Below are 16,659 nucleotides of genomic sequence, written 5' to 3'. Positions count from 1 at the left end.
CCCCCAACAGTAAGTGGGAAGTTTCAAAGTTGGTTAGGTCCAGAAAGAAAGATGAATTCTGTTTTGGACATGGTGAGTTTGAGTTAACTAGGGGACATCCAGTTTGAAATGTTAAAGGCAGCTGGAAATGTGAAAGTGATATGGGAATCATCACCATAGAGAGAATAATTAAACCTATGACAGCTGATGAGGTCACTGAGTAAGACTATAGAGAAAGAAGACGGCTCAGGACCAATATCCACAGACAGTTAAGAGAAGAAATCCAGGAGGGAACAGTGCCATAAAAAAATAAAAACCAAGAGAGGCCAGAGTGTACAGAAAAAAAGCATGGTCAACAACATCAAATGTTGCAGAAAGGTCAAGAAGGATGAGGACTGAGAAAAGACCTGGCAATTAATAGATATGTAGTAAACTGGAAAGAGCAGTTTCAAGGTTTAAGGGTTAAGAAGTGAATAAAACGAAAGGAAGCAATGGCAATTGGTGGAGGGCAGGAGTTTGTCTTTGAAAGGGACGATTACAGGGATGCTAGAATCTAGTGAGGAGTTGTTTTTGAGGATGGAGAGATTTGATCGTGTTTGTAGGCAGCAGAAAAGAAAGATTAGAGAGCGGATAATTGTGTTGGCAAACTGCTGGAGAAGATGGGGTTGGGATCAAAAGTAGTTATAGGGGATTCAAGACAAATGAGTTACTTATTTTGATAGCCGAAGGAGTCAAGATTTCACAGACAGAGAGAACTTCTGTGAATGACATTTCATAATTCTATAGTAAATGTTCTCCATGAGTAATGTCTGCTTTACCCCCCCAATAACAACCAGAAAAATCATCTGGTGCTCAACCAGCTTTCTGGTGATAAGATTATCTACATTTAACTAGGCATTACGACAATAAGTCTAAGAGATTCTGATAAGACTCTATGTTCTGTTAGCAATATCACGCAAGAATTTATGATACTTATCACCTCACCATGAAAAAACAAAATAGTGTAGGTAAAAAACATTATGGCGAATGCACAGGCAAAGTTAACGAGTAGTATTATAAGAATTTTGATGAAAATAAGATTACTTATTAGGGGAGAAGGGGAGAAATCAGAAAAGGTTTCATGAAGGAAGGTTATCATCTGAGTTGGACTTCAAAAAAGAAGGATTACAACAGGGAGAGACATGTTTAGGGGTTAGGAGAGGTGGAAAAAGGAAAATAGACCAGTCCAAACCCAGGAGACACAGTGAACAAAGACATGGAAGTCTGATAATGTAAGATGAGTTCAGGAAACAGTGTAAAGCCCAGAAAAGCAGATTACGTCAAGAAGTGCAGCATCAAAGTAGCCTAAAAAGGTTGGTAAATTGCTTGTTGAGTCTGATGGTGCTGAATAAGGGGCTCTGGAGTTTGTACTTTATTTTGAAAGCAATTAGGAACCACTGGAGGTGTTTCAGTAGGGGAATCCCAGTCACTATTCCACTATGATTTTTTTTAAATAGCTAATTTGGCTATCACCCTAACATTATAAACATATCCAGAAAGAAGATGCTACCAACCTTTCAGGGGACACCTAAAGAAGTAACAGACCCCACCATCCTCAAATCATTGATGTCACTTAAGGTATCCTGCACGAAAATTCACCACCAGTCTCCCTCTATTTTTCCGCAATGTAATAACCTTTGAATTACGAAAGGCCAAAGTTGCTGTCAAGTGTTAGGTCTGAAGCTAGACAAGTGCAGACAGTTTTCCCCATCGTGGCATGGGTGTCCTCAAAAGACCCAGATTCTACCCTAGGCTACAGTGAGGCCTGAAAAGACTAAGGAAATCAGGGGCTTAGTTACTGATTCCTAGCCAGGCCCACTCTTTGTAGTCTGTTGATGGGAGTCAAATAATAGTGTAATAGCCTGGAAGCCACAAATGACTAAGTTTACTTGTCAAGTGATTGGTCCTTAGAGTTACTCAGGCTGAACTCTGAGGTGGCAGGGGTAGAGATGGTCCAGACAACAGCAGGGGCTCACCCTTGCTGAGTCTATCACAAACATTTTTCATATCTAGAAGAATGCAAAACAGCAAGAAAGGAAGGAAAGTTGAGGTTTTCCACAGAGCTTCTTTCCTCTTGGGAACAGTAAGTCAGGCAGGAAGGAAGGTCAAGGACAATAGTTCCAGAGACCAGTGACTCTGTTAACTGCAAATTTTCAAATCAATGCTCTTTCCCTCTTTTCTTAGGTCCTCTAGATTCTGATTCCACAAGGCAGAAAGGCATGCCCAGACAAACACACAAACCTTTAAAAAAAGATTACCTTCATTTTGGTAACATGAAGAATACCTCACAAGTTAGTTTATAAAATGCTATCATATCAATTCTACACAGCGTCAACTCAAAATAACCATCTAAATGGAACATTTACTACTCTTACAGGGCTGAGTCTCATGAGAAGTCCCTGAACCTCAAGCATCCCCCAACCCCTCCCAGGTTGACCAAGTTAAATATTTTAAATGTGTGTCATTCCATTCTCACTGGCAATTTTTTAAGATGTGTTTGTTGTTTTTTTAAAGTCACAATTTAAGTTGCTCTATCCAAAGGACAACAAACTTTGTGTAGATAAGTAAGTTCCATTCAGTCAAAATAAATGTGGAACAAAAAAAATAGGAAGGATTTTTCATTGCTCAACTGGATAGGCAATTTTTGCCCACCACATTCCATACAAGCGAACTATTTGGTTAATATTGTTTGATGCCAACTAAAAATGAGTAACCATCTAATGCTTCTTCTTGCCCCTTCCTCTTACATTTAAGAGAGCTCCAGCCTTGGAAATGTGACAGAAAAGCAAGTTCTAACTTTCAGTAGCATACAGACTACGCTCTGGCTTCTGGCCTACAGACTAACAGGTGATGCAAGCAGTGTATTGGTTTTAAAGCAGAAGAAGTATACTGTTTCTTAATGAGGACACTACTTAAGTAGCACAGGCAACTTCTGAGTTAAGGAATGGATTATTAGGACTCCATTGCTCCAACTCCTTCTTCTAAGGCACATCTGAAAAGGAACAATGGAGGAAGCTGCAGGAATGGGGAAATCTAAAATGTGGCAGTGCTTTAATTTTTAAAAATTATATATCTATATATAATATCTAGCACATGTTAATAAAGATACAGGAGAAGTAAAAAAGTGTTTTGCTTTATATAAAACAAATTTATAAAAATCTAGATAAATTAGGGAGGGAATAAAAATAGTTTACATTTATGTATTTCTATACAATTCATAATACTGTATTTCCTTTAGATTTCTCTCCCTAGGGACAACCATATAATCACTTTTTAGCTCAGTAAAAGTGTGAATAAAAATGGTATCCAATATCTTATCTATATAATACCATGAAAATTATGACATAATACTTATTTAATCTCACAGGATAAACAGGATTGGTAACACAACAAAGTAATTTTTGGAAAAAGAAAGCAGTTTGTCATACAATATGTTCATGTTAAAAAAAAACACAACTTACTCTGGCTCACTGTGTATAACTTGGTATAATTGTAAACAAATTATCAAGGTCACCTGCCTGTAACATAAAGGTGTATCACTACAGTTGACACTCATCTTGGCAGTCTCAGTTAAAGGTGACTAGATTACTGAAACCTTGCTCCAAGGACTACACCACTCTCGAGGACAAGAAGGACCAACAGCCAAAAGTTATCAAACTAAAGATCAATGTAGACTGATGCTTTTCAATTATTGGACACATAACTAAACCCTGGTCATGACCCTGGAATTCAAGGAAGGTATAAGAGCTAACTGAAGGCATCATGTACAAAGGAGAATACTGTATGCTGGGGAGAATCATGAAGGAACTAAGACACCAAAGCAGCCACTAAGAAACTTTTGGGGTAATTAATGGAGCTTTAACAGCAGCAGTGGAAGACACTACTATCAGAAAACAATGGCTTCCCCTTCATTTGGAGATCTTGTGTAAAGACTTGCTGGGAATATGGGATTATTTTTCAGACATGGGATGAACTAGGTTGTCACTGAGGTCTCTTCTAACTTTGAAATTGGGATTTTATAAACAATCCCTTGAAATGTATACAATATTAGTATACCTACTTTATAAAAAAATAAACTGAGGGTCACAGAAGTAAAGCAAGTTGACCATGGTCATTCAGAGAACAAGTATGATTCAGAATCTGAACAAGGGTCTCCTGTTTCAAAATCTAGTTCATCTTCTACTATTCTATAGGCTTTAAATGAAACATAACTGAGGAAGATGGAAGACAAGAAGAAGTCATCCAGATTAAATTGCTTTGCTCTTCTCCCCACCATTATGAATTATTGGAGAACTCAATGAAAAGTTACTATGTAGCTAGAGAGATGGTGTCCTTTTTAAATGACTAACAAGAAAACTGACTGACTCCACACAAGGGGCCAAAGGCTAGGCTGGAAGAATTTGAGAGCTTTCATTGACCAGAGATGGAGAATGGAACACCAAGATGTATATTCTCAATAGCTCTGGGAAGCTGTTAAGATTTATCCTGCCCACCTGAATCTAGAGAACTGGTAACACGTCAGCTTGGAAAGTGGTGACAACAGGAAACAGGGACACCAGGGCAATCCCAGCTTGTCCATTCACCAGAAACAATTTGTCACTCTCCCTCATGAGCATTATCTGGTACAAACATGTACAACTTCTTTCCTGAACACATACGCTAACCTGCAAATAAATGAGCTTCTATAACAATCCAGTGCACAGGAAAATTTACAATGAAAGGAAATAGAAAGGTTCCATAGTTTTCTTTTCTTACTGAGACAAGAAAGAAGTAGTATGACTGAAAGCAATAGAAACATGACAGAAAAAACATGGACATAAGAGTATGTGATTAGAGAGAGAAGCAGGGATCAAGGGCAGCAGGATGTTGGTTTGAATAAGAAAAAAAATTAATCAGCATTATAGATATATTTTACTTTAAAAAGTAGGTATATTCCTGAATTATGGCATAAAAATATAATTCCTACAAACAGTCACATTTCAAACATTCCAGTGCAAGCTGCTCCTGAGAGACCACATGGAACAGCTCCTAGCTTAAGAGTTAAGAAACCAAATTTTAGATTCAATTGTATTCATAATGATCTATATGCCCTTAGACAAATCATCTTGTGTCTCCAGGCAACAAAGAATAAAAATAAGGTTTTCGGACTATAAATTCTCCAGGTCCCCTCCTGCTCTAACATTTTAAGTATCTAGTAATTGTTTTGAAAGATAAATAATTCAACCTAATTTACACTGTCAGGGAATCTGGATTTTAATATTCTATCCTGGATTTGCTTATGTCAGGATACATAACACACATAACTTGGCTAAACAATAACTTACAGTGAGTATAAGTATAGAGATTGTGGCATGAAGGGTGGATGCAATAAAGGTGTCAAACATGCAGGAAGTGTGGCCCAACCAGATAACTGGGAAATATCTAACAAAATAAATACAAATACAATAGAACACAGATGCTAATATGTGATTTTCTTAGTCAATATGCCATTTGCAGAGACCCTTACATATACATAAGTGGCCTGTTTCCATAAGAGTTTGAAACTATTGCACTGAGGATTCCTGAGAGGTTTTTTAGCCCCATCTAAGGCAGCTTATGCTTAGTGTTTTGGAAGCCAATGAAATTGGGCTCTCTTCATCCTACAAAGAAATGCTTCCTCTTCAAGAAACTATCTGAAGTTCCAGTTCTGTGGTTCTCACCTTGCCTTGCCTCCATGTTTGGGTGCTAACATTCATCTCAAGCATCCAGTTAGGGAGGAAGACTCAGAGATGATAGGGATCTTGCAGAGGAGAGCTGCTATGCCAGAAACCCCTGCAGCCCCCTTCTTGGGTAGGGAAGGAGGCTGAGAGAAGAATGAGAACCTTACCAGTTGGTAAAGTACCTTCCTGATAGTGTGGAAAATATAACACATATCTCCAACAGAACCGACCCTCCTCCAAAAGAGGAGGACTATTAACTTATGGTGGAGGGGAGGAGAGAATGCAAAAAATAGCTCCTGAAAAAAAAAACACCTAAACACAGCAAGATATGCTACACTCTACTCTAGGAGTGGGGAAGAAAAGGTGGACAAATGACACATCTATACATGTGGTGACAACACTGTATGGTGGGGAGAACTCAGGCTAGTTATGTGAGCTGGAACAAAAAAAACTTAAGACTCTCTAGGGTCTCAATCCCTCGTTTGTAAAATGAAGGGTTAGACTACCTGACCCATGTAAGTATTCTTCAGATGTTTTGTCTGGACAAACCTATCTGCCCTTCAGCTATCAAGTCAGAGCACATTTCATAAAGTAACAGGTCCTATCACTTATTTTGTTTAGTTAGAAAAGGCCTCCTGAGGTTTAAAAAAAAAAAAAAGTTAAAATTTTACCTGCTAATTTTTCTCTTGGGTTGTTTTTCTGGGGGAAGGGAGAAGGATAGATGTATAAAAGTATGAAAAGGGAAGGGGAGAAAAATTAAAAAGTGAATGGAAATAGTACTTACAGACTAGAGAAAGGACCAGAGTTAAAATCCCATTTCTGACTCCACAAATGTGACCTAGAGCACATCGCTTAATGTCTCTCGGCCTTCATCATCTCATCTTCAAGTAACAAAGTTAGACTGAGGTGGCCCCTGAAGACCCTTCCAGTTCTAAATCTATAATCCTAAACTGACCTGCTCAAGAAAAGAAGTGGACAGAACTCGGCGTAAGAGAGGAATATCCCACTTAGGAGTCCTTTTCACCATACTTTTTTTTTTTTTTAACAAAGGGAGAATGTTTTTGGGAGGAGGGATTAGGCAAAGGGTATCCAAGTCCAATGGACTGTCCAATTTTGGATGGAAACAAAATAAAAATGTGCTTAAATATATCAATCTTTTTAATGGAGCTGACCACAGCTTAATAGATTATAGGTCAATCCTGAAAAGGGAAGTTAAAAGAAATCCTTGAGATATATTCTAGTATTGAGATTAAGGAAATTTTAGATCTAGTACAGAGATTAAGGAAATTAAGGAAATCCTTGAGATATATTCTAGTATTTCCTACCTCAGACTAGCTGGTATATGATATGTATATGCATTCAACAAACCCTGAGAAAGGATTTGTAGACTGGTTCAGGAAGAGACACAGTACAGGCTGTAGCAAAGTCATGGAGGATTTTGTTGCTGGACAGCATGGTTACCAGATGTGAAGAACCATTTTTCAACAGTGTAACAAAAGACCAATGAAAATATTTCAATTACTCCTTTGCTATTTGAGCATTCTATCTATAAATATCAATCTCCACAAAATAGCAGATCCTACAGAATAGTTTTAAGTATAGTTATTCCAAAGTATCAAATTTTTAAAAGGCTGAAAGAAGACAAGAGCCATTACTAGATGTGACAATTTGTAAGGTGCATCAGTCTCTTGCAAAACAAGTCATCTCTTCCTCTCTGACCCCTACACAAGATAATGGTTGCATTCTATGCCATCTCCACAGGCCTCCAGTAAGTTATGAAATTTCCAGTACTGACTTTTTACACCCCCAAGAGAGATTTTCTTCTTGCATTTCAAAGTTTAGTGGACTTAAAGAATGTTTTGGTTATAAATGATGGGCTTTTTTAAAAATCACAAAAGTAATGAGATGGATTCTTTTACAGTCACACCTTGTATACATTATAACTAACATGTTCCTTAACAAAATGACAAAAAAAAAAGTTCTACACAAAAATCTCTTATAGAGTTGATTACAAGACTGAGAAAACCAAAAGGGAAGTTTTAAGTCTTGGCTGAGACTGTAACTGCAGACATTTTTGTATTAATCCTACATGTCCAAAGCTCTTCTTAGTTTAAAGAAATGAAGTTCAAATTGGACACCCATAAGAGTGTCTCCAATTATCTCCAGAGGTTTTGTAACAGTTTTTTTACGTCTACAAAAATTAATTTTAAAATACATATGCCATGTAGAACGTTTACAGGTGAGGCAATATAACATTTTCTTAGAAAGTGATAAAAAACACAAAAGTTTGGCAATTACTTGGTTCAAAAAATCTTTGTCTAATATGATATATTTACATTAAGACCTTCCACAGAGACAGTATGTGATGATGGGAATACTGAGGATACCGTTTCTTGCAAAAATTCTATATTAGTAATTCCTTCGTTTATTTACAGCGAATAAGACTGATACAAGAATCTAAGGCCAGCACACAGATCATTCTCTCCCAGGACAGTCCCACAAAAGTTTTGAAGGCAATGGGCAGGTCTCCATCTAGTTCTATGTAAAACACTAATGATAAGGTTCTTAACCTTGGGATCCAAGAACTTGGATTTGTTTTTGGTGTTATATTTTAATGAAAGATTTCAATATAACTGGCTTCTTTTGTAATTCTATGCATTTTATTTTATGCATTAAAAACATTTTAAAAAGGGGGTACTGCCTTTTTGAGCATTCTTCTATCTATAAATAGCAATCTCCGCAAAATAGCAGACTGCCAAAGATATTCAACACACAAATAAAGTTAAGAACCCCTCATATACAGTGGTTACATAAAACATGGACCAGCTGGTCAGAGCAAGCAGAATGTAATTTTTTAGCTCCTTTCCCCACCTTTGGCCTTAACTTGCTATTCTGTGGTCCACAGATTATCCTGTGATTATACATCACTGCAATGCAACAGACACCCTACACACCCTTGGTCATCACTAAGTTCATAGCTAAGACACCCTAGACAGTCTGCATCAGTGCTAGTTTGCAGCTACTATTTTTTATTACCTTTTCTAAATTTTCAACGAAATTTGTTTCCCAAACAGGTCATTCCTTGGGCCTCAGACACCTACTATTACCAACTCACATATTTCAGTTGATTTGTTATTTGAATGCCTAAAGAGACAGGAATAGTATTATTCAGATGGAGGCATAATTGATAGAAACAGGCATACTGTAGAAAAACTATTATTATTATTGCCTAGTTGTTCAAGTTTTGAGCTTTTTTTTTCATCCCACATATTTCTGTTTTATAATCTGGCTTGTTTTACAATGAACCCTAGCACTGGGTTGAGCAACTCAAAGCTGTAAAAACCTAATCAAAAACTCTTAAAACGGACCCTTATCAATTCTTAAAAAAAAAAAAAAAAGGAAAAAAATGGCTCCATTTTAATTGAAACTCTTGCTTCTCAATTCAAATTTGGCTCATTACATAACTCAAAGTTAGAAAAGTTAAAAAAGAAAAGTCAGTCTTACCTTATTTGTAGCAGTAGCACTGGATCCAGGGACCACAGGTACATTTGTCACTTGTACAGAAAGATAATTATTATCTATAAGAGGCCAGGCACCTTCCACCTTGCATGTTTGAAAGTGATCATTAAAAGTTCTAAGATGAGGATCTCCAAACAAGCCACAAAAAAGATAAGTGGGAGGACTCTGGTCCCCTCCCTGATGTTCTCTAGCTTCTGAATGGCTATGATAGTTACAAGGGTCATGGGTAACTTCAGGGTTGGTAGAGGATGTGGGTCCATCCTTGGAACAGTTTCTCTGGCTCATGAGGTCATTGATTCCTAGCACAGCTGAATGGTAGACCAGGTTTCCACGGCAGGCTTTGGAAGTACGCTGGGTACAGCCAGCATAAGCACGTAGAGCCTTGCAGAACTCTGAATCAAAGCCGTCAATGGCAGAGTTCAGGTGAGAAGTCTGCGACACAAAGTCTGTAGTACATTTCTGGATTCGACACTGGGCTGGCTGTTGGCAATAACCTAAAGGAAGTAAGATAACAACAAATTGCTTAAAAGGTGATACATTTGTAGAGGTTATATTACTTCCTGAATGAACTATGTAAGAAAACTAAGATTTTCCTTCAGGAGCTATTTGTTTTGCCCTCCTCCCCCATCAGGAAGAAAAAAAAGAAGACAGGGGCTTCAGCAATAATTTAAAAGAGCCTAAAAGAATACAGATTCAAATCTGCTTTTGTGCCTCTCTTAAATCAAACTACCCTAAAAAAACCCTGTTCTCAGACAAACTTTTTACCTAAACCAACCACAAACAATAATTATTCTCAACTTAGATGACCCTTAGAGAGAAGCTATGATAGAAAAGTATTGATATGAAAGTATTTGTTCAAATTGTTATGTTTTTCAAGTACACTTAAAAATACTTAGGTACTTTAATGTAAATTCTATTTTCTACTAGAATTCTATTTCACTATTAAGAAAATTTTGAGCTAAAGTAAAGCAATACTACTTGAGATGATACTGTGAAAAACAGAAGCACCTATCATTACCCAAAGGAAAAAAACACATTTCTAAACTACAGAAAATCTATTTAAAAGTTCAAAATGTGGGTCTGAAGTCATACTATGTATCTATGTAGCCCCTATACCAAGAAAGCGAAAGTACTAAGAGTCAAAAAAAAAAAAAGTTTCTATTAGCCAAGCATAGACACACTCCACTTTAACCACAACATATGAACCTGCCTTCTAGAACTACCTACCTATAAACAAGTGTATTGCCAAAAAATTTTAATTTTTCTAATTTCCTCCTGTTCTCCCAGGGCCATGAAATCAAATGCTCTGAACCAAACATTTGCATGGGATTTATTATTCCATGGATGGCCAACTACAAAGGAAAAGACAGGCATTGAGATATTCTCTATAACAGAGACAGATGGCTATGACTGAAAATGTTTTTAAAATTTAGAACCATGAAAACAAATGAACATAAAAGTATGATTTCTAGATGTGGCTATAGCTAGCCTTTTTTCTTAAGGAGAAATAATGCATAATGAATGCCATAAAAGACAAAAAAATAACTGCCAAAATATCTTTTTGGTTTGTTCTTGAATTATGAAAGCACACATAAGAAAAGAGAACAAAACCAATATTTATCCTAATAAAAATACTGGAATATAGAAATGGACCTACAAAAAATAGATCAAGCCATGGGTATTAAAAATAAGACATTTAAATAAATCCTAATTCAGCTTTACCTTACAACAATGACCTTAAATTTGAACCCAGAAGAACTTTAACATGTTTTACTGGGAAATTTTTAAAGTCCATAATAAATCACTGATGACATAATTTTTGTTAAGAAATTTAAAAATATATAAAGAAACATCTTATTCCTCTATTTACCTTTTAAATTAAAAAAAAAAAAGGAAATTAGAACTCCTAGGCTTTGATGTTAATTTTAACTGATTCAAAACCAGAGGAATGAATACTGCACATTGGACAAATGAAAGTAATTACTGAACCATAACTATCATCCTGAATTTGCATTATCTTTTAAGGCATCCATCACAAAAACAGCTGATGGCATTGGGTCCTATTTTCTAAGCGTCATAGTTTAGAGTAGTTAAAGTAGGTACTTTTTAAAGTCATTCCCTTCAAAGGAAACTTGATCATTTTCAAAGCAATATACTACAAAAAAAAAATGAGTTGAAGCTATTTTACAGATAGAAAAATAAAAAGACAAAGTTCAGAAGACTTAGTTTTGTTAAACAGAAATGGTAAGCACAGACTCCTGGGTTTAACACTTGATTCAACACTATTGATCCCCAGTCCTCACAGGATCATGGATCATAGATTTGGAGCTGAAAAGGTCCTTACTGGTCATAGAATCCTAGCCTCTAATTTTATAGATGTTGACATGGTTGCCCAAAGAGGATAAATAATTGTCCAAAGTTAACAGGTAAAATAAGTTAGGGGTGTCAAGATTCAAACCCAAGTCTTCTGATATCAAATCTAGTGCTCTTTCTGTCTTTTACCTTCCATTAAAAGCTACATTTTCTCTATTATGTATTATCATTTATACATTAGTAGTGGCCGTGGTGGTAAAGACTCAAGCAAGTGATTCACAGCATATGAGAAAGTAAAGACATGAAAATATGGTCTTAAGATAATTTCGTTAACATCCAGCTTTTATACTTGTGTGATAGCACAAGAACTTTCTGCTAAACTTACTGGGCCTATTTGTTCTTTTTATGGTCTATAAAATTCAACCGAGCATACATTTACTTGTAATTATTTCAAATAGTCATAAACTATCAAAAGTAGTGGCACTAACTGTCCAAAAAGAAAAGGAAGAAGAATTAAATTTCTAACCCCTTTACTTTCCCTTTTTCTCCCCACTCCCTTCCTTTAGCTGGTAGGTGGATGTTGATCCCTTTGTGAAATACTACACAAAACAGAAACTAAGTATTCCAGGGATGAGGAACTAATAGTGCTGGGCTGCTGTTTGGTCTTTTAGTATAGAATGGTGAAGGAAGTGGGAAAACTGCAGAAAAAGCAAAGGAAATACAGGCCCAGATCCAACCGTTTCAACTCTGTGCCCCAAGTTTCTTTATGATGACTAATTTGCAGCATTCCCCCAGAAATATCTAGGCTTCATGAATTTATAATGGCAATGCACACTCCGCCTGTTATAAGAGGTAAAATAAACCTCCTGTCAAAATGCCAAGACAAGGCTAAGCAGAAATAGTCTCAAAGATCCAGCAAAGGAAAGCCAAGAAGTATATGAGAAAGCAAGTTGCTTCATATTTGATCCAGTCAGGAAATGCAGAGCTTTGTTAAATATATGTGAATAAAGCACTTTATGCTTTCCCAAGGGAGTAAATTAAAAATTTACAAGTAAAGGTTTCACTGTTTTTCCCATCAAGTTATTTGTTATTAATGTGAAGGAAAATTAGCTGCTCTATTTTCATTTCATTTAATGGAGAAGAATGTACTAATGGATGTGTATTTTACAAAAGATCCTAGTGCTAAGGATTTCAACACAAAACTGTCACAAATCAACGGGCCAAATTTACCCATATAATTTTGAAATGTAATGAATTTTTTGATGTGAGATATGTGCAAGCTACATTAGAAAGAATGAATGTTTAAGCCATATGCATGCTGAGGCAAATGCCAAGATTACAGTGATAAAACATATGGTCGCCCATCTGTGAAAAGCACTTGACTAGGATCCCTGAAATGAACACAAATCATTCCTCGCATTTTCACAAAGTACAGCTTTTACAAGAGGGCTCACCCTAAAGAAAGGGGCTAAGCAATCCCTTTTCCAGAACATAAACTCCTTAGGACAGAGTGAAACAAATGTTCAAAGAAATCTCTCAACTATTGCCTTAATAAAGTAAGGCTGCATTAAAAATGATCTTAAAAAAATAATTAAGCTTCAAATTCCAAATTTTTAAACAAAGAAGTCTTAATTTTCCAAATAAATATTTCTGTTATTTTTTGCAGCCTACCCAAGAAAGTGATAGTCTTCAAGGACCAAATAGTATGCTTCTAATAGAATTTTCATCAGCATGCACTACCTGAGTAGTCAAAGCTAAAACAGGTCTACCTTAACAATTACAATAAAAAATAACATTAAATACCACTGGACAGTAAGTATGGCATATCATATGGCTTGCTGAACTAGGAGTCAGAAGATCTAAGCATAAATCTCACCTCAGACACAATGTAACTATGGGCAAGTTACTCAACCTCTGAGCCTCAATTCTTCACGTGTAAAATGGTGGAGGGAAAGAGGGGAGGAGGGTAAAAATAGCTACAGTGTTTATCCCACACAATTAACATGAGGCTCAAATGAGATTACATAAGGCAAACTTAAAAATGCTATATAAGTGTTAGCTATTACTACAATTATGAGCAAGACATTGTGCTTTATATTGTCTTATTGCAGATACCTAGTACTTTACACATCAACCCACACAATGCAAAACATTTATTAAAATTGCCCTTTCGTTAAAACACTCATTCGGTTCAACTTTTATTTTCTTTAAGCACAACCAGAAAGTGATGCAAGCACTGAAATGCTTCCTACCACCTTCTCAAAGATCCTCTCAACAATTAAAAACAATGCACCTTTTACACATGGACAAAGAGTATTCCTGGATAATATAGCATACAATCAGCTATTTCTTTTCAAAACGAAATAAAATCACTCATTTAAAAATTTAATTCTGAAACCTGACACACTTCTTAAGGTCTGCCTCTATCTTCCCTTCATATCAGCAGTTGCAATAGGAAACACATCATACAAGACAAAATTGGTCGTACTGCCTTCTACAAGCAGCAAAGTGTTTTCTTCTGTTTCCCCCTCCACTACTCAGATATCCCCGATTTTAACATGGATGGTGTGACCTAGTAAATAAGTGACAATTACACCATTCATCTCGGTAGCTTGAAAAGCACAGTACTCACATACTTTGCTGATACAAGCACTGGTGATTAATGTTCATATGAATACACTGGAAAGATCCTGAGGTAAAAAGAGAAAACTTACAGCTCCCTTTCCAGTTGGTAGTACATGACTTTTCTAAGCCAATGCCTTACAAAGAAACCTTCTTGTGGTCCTTTTAAGTGGAATGAATCCAACCCATCTAGGAGGTACTCTGACACACTAAGGATGATCTCCTTCTCTGGCAGCCCCAAATCAAAGTACCTACAACAGTGCTGTTTTCATTAGGGAAGAATAACATGGACGATACAACAGCTGGCAAATATTAACCTCTCTCACACCCTCTCCATAGTCCCCGGAAAATGTTTCTAGCCACAAGTTTTTAGGGAGAGAACCGAAGGCTGCTTCAAATCAGATTTTTCCAATGCGGAGTCGGTTAGAAGTGTTTAGTTACAAGCAGAAGATGCCACATTACGGCTAAAAAGCCCGATCTCTGCTTCACCACTCCCTCAGCTCCAGAGGAACAGCCCCGGCTCCTCTGCAGCAGCGGAAACTTGGTCTGAGCCCCAGCTTCAGGTAAAGGCGATCGCAGAAAGCAATGGTGCCCCTTCCCTGCAGCACCCCGAGGCTCTCACCGAGGGGAGATCCCTCAGAGGTCTATGCAAAGGAGGGAGAAGGCTGGAGAAAAGGGGCCATCAAGACCGGCCAAACGTCTGAAAGTTTGGAGCTGTTGTTCCAGCGACAAGGTTTGGCTAAAAGGTGGCTCTGCTGCCAGGTGTCCCGCACACACACCGCACACACGCACACGCGCACACACACACACACGAGAGCTTGCTGCTGCACTCTCTAGGGGTTTCCACCAGACACAAAGAAGTGGAATCTCTTCCGTGGGCTCCCCCGCCCCATCCACACCATTACCAAGTTCTCCCGAGGGAGCATCTCCAACTCGTCAGAGCCAGGGGGCCTCTCCCCCCTCCCCAACCTCCACCCCTCCCCGCGCAAGTCCGCGCCTGTCACTGCGGTCGAGCGTGGGGAGCAGGCGCTGCGTGGGCGCCCCCCAGGGGCAGGGGCCCGTCTGTACCTGCGGGAAGCCCCCCGAGGCCGAGCAGGAGCAGCAGGGCGGCCAGCGGAGGCGAGCGCCAGCGGCTTCGGAGGCGGAGGCGGCGCGGGCGCGGCTCAGCCCCGGCGGCGGCGGCGGCGTCGCAGTGAGGGGCAGCTCTCCCCATGCCCGTCCATACAGGTCTCCTCCAGGGCTCTGGCGGCGGCGTGGGGGCCCGGGAACCGGGGCTGCTGCATGGACACGCGATCGGGCCTCGCTTCCTTTTCTTCCTCCTTCAGTCCCGCGACGCCGAGAGGCGGCCGCCGCCCGCGCAGCAGCGGCGAACCCCGCGCCAGAGGAGGAGGGAAACGGCCCCCGGCAGCATCGCGAAGGGGGAGAAAAGAACACAAAGAACGCCAGTGAGTGCGGCCGCCTTCCTCCCCGCGTCCGAACGCCGCTAGCGCGCGGGCTCCTGCGAGGCCGGGGGCAGGGGCTGAGTGCGCCGCGCGGGCGTGGGGGGCGAGCGTGCGCGCGGGGCCCGGCCTGGCTCCAGTGTCTCCGTTCGCCCCTCCCCCGCCCCATCAATCAATCTCAGCGCCGCACTCCCCGCCCACGTCTGGCGCGCCCCCAGCCAATCCGCGCCTCGCTCCTACCTCGGCGGCGTCCCCGGGGGCCGCGAGCACCGGTAGACCCAGACAGACTCGACGCTTCCCGGGACCCTGCAGGGCCCGCCTTCCCTGCCCAGGGCTCGCTAGCCCGGACTGTCTGCGACGCAGCGACTTGCCATCGCCCTCATTCAGCCTGGCCTGCTCTATCTTCCGTTTTGTTTTTCCCAGTTTGAATACAGCCTAATATAAACAAGCGGCCCCACAAGCCGGGGGGGTGACTCTTTCGGGGTTACTTTCAGAGCGCCCCGCTCGGCCTCCCAAATTTGGCTCGCTCGTTTTCTCTCGCGGGCTCCCCGCCCCCGCCGGCCACGCCCTATCTCCGTCCGCGCTCCTGAGAAGCCGCGTTTGGGAATCACGTGCTCGGGGCTTCACCTTCGCAGCCAATCACCTCCCCTGAAACCACATTCCGACTTGGATCTCCAGAGTGGAGCCCAGCAGGAAAGAAACGGGGCTTTTCTCAGTCGGAATGTGGCTGGCAGGCCGGGGCCTCCTGATTGGCTGGGAAAGGTCTCCGCAGGCTCGCGCTGGGATTTCCTGGCACCTCTAATGCGGCCGGGGCGCTGGAGCCCCGCGAGAACGCTGTTCTGCTTTGCCTTGACCGTCAGAGTCAGGGCTTGGGGGCTACCTAGGGACCCACCAGCTCAGAGCCGGCCACTTCGGGCCCATAGGGTCGTTTTTCCTTAGCTCACCCACCGTCGGCAAACTTTCACATGCCCGATCAGAGGATAATTTAGATTAATGAGAAGTTAATGCTCTGCCCCAGATGCTTCACTGATGGTGAAATCGTGCATAGG

At 40.0% G+C, this 16,659-nt stretch overlaps 1 protein-coding gene across 1 annotated transcript in view; it reads right to left on the bottom strand.

Moving 5' to 3' along the window:
* RGMB (repulsive guidance molecule BMP co-receptor b) overlaps positions 1-16,659 on the bottom strand; it is a 34,408-nt gene that overhangs the window by 13,834 nt on the left and 3,915 nt on the right. The window contains exons 3-4 of the mRNA XM_072597363.1: positions 15,240-15,490; positions 9,222-9,730 (exon numbers count right to left, since the gene is read on the bottom strand). Coding sequence (XP_072453464.1) covers positions 9,222-9,730; positions 15,240-15,490 — 760 coding nt within the window. The remainder of the gene's footprint in view (positions 1-9,221; positions 9,731-15,239; positions 15,491-16,659) is intronic.

The sequence above is a fragment of the Notamacropus eugenii genome, chromosome 3 (assembly GCF_028372415.1).
Source record: "Notamacropus eugenii isolate mMacEug1 chromosome 3, mMacEug1.pri_v2, whole genome shotgun sequence".
NCBI lineage: Eukaryota > Metazoa > Chordata > Mammalia > Diprotodontia > Macropodidae > Notamacropus > Notamacropus eugenii.
Note: the sequence above shows the minus strand (reverse complement) of the source record. Positions and strands in the feature narration are given on the sequence as shown.